The sequence below is a fragment of the Chiloscyllium plagiosum genome, unplaced genomic scaffold, assembly GCF_037043375.1.
Source record: "Chiloscyllium plagiosum isolate Xiang-an unplaced genomic scaffold, Cpla_swu_hap1 HiC_scaffold_27, whole genome shotgun sequence".
Classification (NCBI taxonomy): domain Eukaryota; kingdom Metazoa; phylum Chordata; class Chondrichthyes; order Orectolobiformes; family Hemiscylliidae; genus Chiloscyllium; species Chiloscyllium plagiosum.
In genome coordinates, this window is record NW_028270165.1 from 25,909,909 (window position 1) to 25,916,372 (window position 6,464).

Below are 6,464 nucleotides of genomic sequence, written 5' to 3' on the forward strand. Positions count from 1 at the left end.
AAAAGGGTGTGTCCCCGTGCAGTATATCTCTATGACTCTGTAATACAATGAAGTAAAAAGATCTGTACTTCTCAAAATGCACGATATTTACATGGCATGGTAATGCAGAGGAACTGATGTGTAGGCATCGTATCAAATAATTCATCATCTGTAAGTTTGATGAATATTCTTACAACCTGAAACCTTGAAAATTAAAACACTAAGCAGAAACAAATAGAAGAACTGAAAAAACAGATTGAAAAAAAATCGGGATCATGGAAGAGATATGATCAGACAGTTTGACATTCGAGACTGGACCTCGGGACATTTTCTAACATCAAGAACTCCGCTTAATCGAGATATAAATTTATCTTTTGGCACGGGTTTGGTTTAATATCCAAGCAGATTTTCCACATATTTGCATAATCTATCCATTTTACCAACATTACAAATAGAAGGCATTAAACCTAGAATTAATCAATGTGTTCACTGAAATGTAATTAAGGTGCACATTGGAATTTAATATACTACCTGGAGAATTTCACCCGCTATAAATGAGACCGCTTAGCATTTGTTTCAAAGGTAAGGTAAGTAGTCTGTAGAATTTTAATCGCATTTCCAAGACAATGCATGGTCCAGCCAACGGCCTGTTCTATGCAATTTACTATTGTGTCCTCGCTGCCATTGGGGTGCCGGGTAGGTGTTATACATCAGTTAAAATTTTCTTGTTTTGCGAGTCATCATAATACAGCCTCTATTTTGGGATGTGGCCATTCCTTCCTGAACTGTGACTAAATACAAAGAGCTTGGTTAGTCGAAAATTATGCTGGATTACAGTGATATCAAGCATATTTGTTCCATTTCCTTTGTGCACAATTAAATATGTTATTTAATGTAGTATGTGAAACATATGAGCAGTGACAAAGTTTTACTTTGCTGAAGTAACAGTAACAATAATTAATATTACATTGAAGTGATATCTCTGAGCCCAAAATTTAAATTAATGCCTCGAAAGCACGGTTTATGATATTATTTTTCATGGAACAATAATGTTGCAATGAAACATAGAGTTCTGGCTGTGTAGTCCAGTTGAATTAACTCTAATTTTATTGACAATGAGATTCAATTAATTAGCGCTGTAAACTAATTCTTTCAAATGCAGTCAAAAATCAATAAGCTTTTAGTGATTACACGGATCTACAATATGACAACTCTACTCACAGCATTGTGAGTTTTAACTGTGCAGTCCTCATTGCCAATGCGAACACAAGATTAATAATAGAAATGTTTGATACAGCTGAATATATTTGCAAGATTTTAATGTGTTATTTATCTCGTCTTGTGCTATATTTTACCTCCATATTTTCTTTTTTTAATAATAAATAATTGACTTCCTTTAACGCTAAGGAGATGTGATTGGCTTTGTCAAACTAAACATTTCTTGTGTGTCTTCACCTTTCACTTGGAAACGTTGAATCTATTGTTAAAATCGACCATTGTTAAGTATCTACAATTGTTGAATATATTGTTAAAATCAACCATTGAATTATGCATGATGACGATGGTTCATGGGGGACCCAATGAAGAAGAAATATACGGAGGAGATATTTGGGAAGATGATCAAAAGTTTAATGAAATAGAAGAAAGTGGATACTTCGTTACGCAGAAACGTTTTTTTTGTCTCAAACATGCAGTAGATGGGAGAATCGCAGTAATGTGGGGACGTTGGAGATTTGCCTAACCAATCTCTAACAACGTTTTTATACATTTTGAATAGATAATTCATGCTGTGGTTAAGGCGGATCTCCTAGACATGATGCATACGCATTTCCAGAGACATTTAATAAGTTGCTGCATAAAAGGGTATTGCAGAAAATGAAAGTCCATGACGCGCATGTTCGCATCTCAACATGGATAATGATTATCTCATAGGCAGAAACGCATACTACATATAACTATGTATTTGTCTCGAACAGTAATTCCTGCATGAGACTTTGATTTCCATCAGTAAATTAGATCTGGCGGAGAAGGTAATGTCATGAAACTTACAGATGAACGAACCTAGTCAAGGAACTTTCTAATCTTGATGGTATGAGCGGTTTGCTGAGGATACAGGTAGATTTAAACATCCCTGTCGTCTTGTGGTTGGAATTGGGCGAATTCAACACAAAACTGCGTGTGTTATTTTTTCCAGGTTGAGAAGAGATGCTTAATCTGACGACTCTTGTAGTGCTGTAAATTTTGGCCTACCTCTGAGCCAGGAGATCCGAGTTCAAATTCGAATTACTGCAGAGGTGTTTCATAACTGGTTACAAAGTAAATGCGAGCAAACCCCGGCCATTATACCTTTACAAACTGGTCTGCTTCCATGTTGACGATTGAATCATGACACCCACTTGTCATTTCTCCAGTTTTAATATTATTTCCTTTGATATATTTCGTTCCAACTCCTTCCTGAAATCAATCAATGTTTCGATTGCGACTGTTTTCTGTTAGAGAGAAATCAACAGACTCACTCTGTGGGTGATGATATTTCTTCTCATTTCAGAGCAAAATGTTTTACTCCAATTCGTGGTATTGAAGCCTGCAGTTCTGGACTAAACTGATGTTCAAAACGCCCTTCCAGTATTTATCCTATCTAGTTGCATTAGAGTTTTATAGTTTATTTTGACAAAGATACACTCTTACTTCCAAACGCATTAAATACATTCATAACCGTGTAAGCTATTCAGTTTTGGAAGAAATGTGCAAAAGGCAGAGCTTTACTTAATGAGAAAACAACTGTCGAGATTCTATGCAAAGTGTGACTTACACTTCCTATTGCATGTGGCAAAACTTCAGGTATTCTGTGATGCCCATAATCAGGAAGGCTAATGGAATGTTATCCTTAATTATGACAGAGATTCTACTTAAACTAGCGATCTTATGAATCATTAATACAGACGAAGTCAGACAAAATCTGAATTATAGTGTGTAGTTTTGGTTTCCTTCTTTAAGAAATGGAGTAAATGCAGATAGTTCAGAGAAGGTTTCCATGGGTTTATCCACGAGAATAGATTGCAAATGTTGAATTTCTTTAATCTGAAGCTGTGAAGCCAAAGATGCATGACTTAATCGAATTGTATAATGTCATAAATCAGCTTGGTAAGGTGGTGGAGAATGAATGCTTCTTTTGTGCATACATTCACAATTTTAAATAAAGGTGGATAAAGGTTTGGCTGGCAAATAGATTAATAATTATCTGTGGGAAATCGAAATATTAAACCTGAAACACACCCGTCTTGGATGGTGGGTGAAACAGACCAAAAATACTGAAGATGCTGGAATCCAAAGTCGATATGCAGTAGTCCGGAAGACCACAGCAAACCAGGAAACATCAGGAAGTGGAGACGTTTACGTTTCAGGGATCATGAATAAGGGTTACACCCGAAACGTCGACATCTCCACCTCCTGATGCTGCCTGTCTCGCTGTGTTCTTCCAGCCTCCTGTCTGTCTTCTTAGACTGTGGAGCATGCTCTTGGTAGTTGATGGTCTTGTTCTACTTCACACTTGTAAGTTCATATGTGAGTAGTTTAGAGGAAATTCTAGATATGAACTGAGCTAGGCTGGTTGACGTTAGAGACCCGTGAGAACCATAGTAGGAATGTTAAATGCAAATTATCATTGGAACAGTAATAATATAAATAATTAATTTAACTGTTTGTTCAGAGGGGTGACGGTGCATGGAAGTCCTTGCGAGCAATAATGTGATGGCGTGTGAGTGGTGTATTGTTTGACAAGTGGGTGTCATGATTCAGGTGATGGCTGATCAACTGGGATTGAAAGTGCCACTCAAGGGACAATTCCTTTAGTATTGAGCATATACTTAACAGTGACATGAGCATAAGATCAAAGTTCAAAACACGAGGGCATATGTGCAGTATCAGTAATGACAGTCAAAATCAGGAGGAGAGACCTCAGGAAATTTTCTCAAAGTGAAAAGGTCTTCAAGATTCTAAAGCACCTAAATTCTCAAATGACGTACAGAGATGGAGAGACAATTGGTGTCTGAGAGCAGAACTTGTGACGGAGAAGATGTCCTCTGTAGCAAGTCAATTTTCATTCAATAGTGGATGTCAAACAGTAGGCTGGGGCTTTTCATCTATCAGAGTCTTCAACTAGGAAATTAGACACAATTGATGACTTTCAAGTTGTCTCCTAAACTGTCATCTTTCCTTTTCACAGCCAACTTGATGGCGATCATAATCCTATCCCGAGGACGGTGTGGACTTTCACGGTGTATTACTTACTATTTGGTGATGATAGCAGTGAATGATTTCATTGTCATTATTACCGCTGTCATCCTCAATAGGATCGGTGGCATTTACTTCAGGGACAGTGTTCTTTCCACCACTCCTGGCTGTATGGTCAGCACCATGCTTATCTATGCTAGTCGCGATGGGTCAGTCTGGCTGACTGTGGCGTTCACCATTGATCGTTATATTGCCATCTCCTGTCAGAGACTGAAGACCAGGTACAGCACTGAGAAAACTGCGTGGCTGGTCATCGGAGGCGTTACTGTCATGAGTTGCATCAAGAATGTCCCTTTCTGCTTCACCTACAAACCATTGTATACCTTGGATGGAACTCCCTGGTTCTGTGATATCAAGTCTGCCTATTACACATCGCCTGCATGGCAGGCCTATGACTGGATGGACCACATTTTAACTCCTGTTCTACCATTCTTCCTCATTTTGCTACTCAACGTTCTGACCATAAGAGCCATCCAAACTGCCAGCAGAGCCCGGAGAAGGCTGCGAGGTAATGACAATTGTGCAGATCTTGAGAGTGCAAACCGCAGAAGGTCCGTTGTCCTGCTATTCACTATTTCAATGAGCTTTCTCCTCCTCTGGGTAACCTATGTAGCACATTTCCTCTATGTGCGTATTACTGGTAAGGGCTACTTCACTGGCCTGGATTTCAAGAATCCAGACTTTATCTTTCAAGAGGTGACGAACATGTTTCAGTTGCTCAGTTCCTGCAACAATGTCTTCATCTATGCAGTATCCCAAACCAAGTTCCAAGAAGATCTGAAGAAGCTGTTGATGTGTCATTTCACCATCCTCACTGGATGTTTTAGACGCTAAAAAGAACGCAAAAATCTCATTTTGTATCTCAATGATCGGAATGGTTGAAAACGTTCTATTTTTACTTTAATTTGAAAGTTATGAATTGATGATCCATCACTCAAGGGATGATAAATCACTGCTGTTAAGCTCTGAGATCAAATAGTTTTGGAAATCAACTATTTACAAAAAAAAAACCCCGAAAGGAAGTGTTTATTGGGATCATGGGCTAATTTTCAATCCTCGTTTGTAACTTGATTTGTTTTCTGAGGTCAACTCTTTTCTTTCAGTTGACACTTTCTCTGCGTTGATTTGTTCTTCCTTTCATTCAATTTATCATTGTTTATTTCTTCCATCCTGCTTTCTTTCCTTCCTTCCTCCCTCCCTCCCTATCTTTCTTTCTTCTGTCTTTTTCAATCTTTCTTTCTTTAATCCTTTCATTCTTTCTTTCTTTCTTTCTTTCTTTCTTTCTTTCTTTCTTTCTTTCTTTCTTTCTTTCTTTCTTTCTTTCTTTCTTTCTTTCTTTCTTTCTTTCTTTCTTTCTTTCTTTCTTTCTTTCTTTCTTTCTTTCTTTCTTTCTTTCTGTCTTTCTTTCTCTCTCTCTTTCTTCCTTTCTACCTTTCTTTCTTCCCTTCCTCCTCTTTCGATTTTTCTTTCTGACCTTCCATCTTTCTTTCGTTCTTTCTTTATTCTTCTCTTTCTCCTTTTCTCTCTTTCGTCGCATTGCTATCGGATACTATAGATCCTTTCAGAATCACACGTTGCAAAGCCGTCTCTGAGAGGCATAAGGGTTTGTTTCTTGATTCTAAATGCATTCTCTGCTACTTGAACTTCTACCTGTACAACCTGTCTCTGTCATTTCGATATTTTACTTTTGACTGCGTTTGCTTCCAATTCATTTTCAAAACTAATCCAAATACAGGATCTGTAAGCATTGTTCCTCAATTAGCAATTTCTCCATTCCTTTGAAGTTTTTTGGTTTTTCTCCATTTTCTGCAATGGTTTGCTCACAAACATTGTGCTGATAAATATTCCAGAGCCAACATATGAAACCAATTTGAAGCCCATCCAACTTACACTATTCAATTTTCATTAATATGTTTTTCCAAATACCAATTAAATGTCATTATCGTGGAAGAGTCTACTACTATAGCAGGCAGGGCGCTCCACACCGAACTACTCCGAGAGTAAAGAAACTACCTCTGACATCTTTCCAATACCTGTCACCTCTCATTTAAAGCACGTTTCCGCATTAAGCTCCATTGCCACCTCTCAGCCCAGCTCTGCAGCTTATGCAAGTCCCTCTGTAGCCTGCAAAATGTTTCGTTACTATCCACAACTGCCCCCACCATTGCGACATCCTCAAAGTTACTAACCCA

The 6,464-nt window shown here is 38.0% G+C and overlaps 1 protein-coding gene across 1 annotated transcript; it reads left to right on the forward strand.

Moving 5' to 3' along the window:
* Nucleotides 1-605: 605 nt before the first annotated feature.
* Nucleotides 606-5,106, forward strand: LOC148143465 (putative G protein-coupled receptor 139). The gene is made up of 2 exons (XM_087975660.1): nucleotides 606-675; nucleotides 4,205-5,106. Exons 1-2 carry the CDS (start codon nucleotides 606-608, stop codon nucleotides 5,104-5,106), a joined length of 972 nt encoding a protein of 323 aa, XP_087831786.1.
* Nucleotides 5,107-6,464: the final 1,358 nt, after the last annotated feature.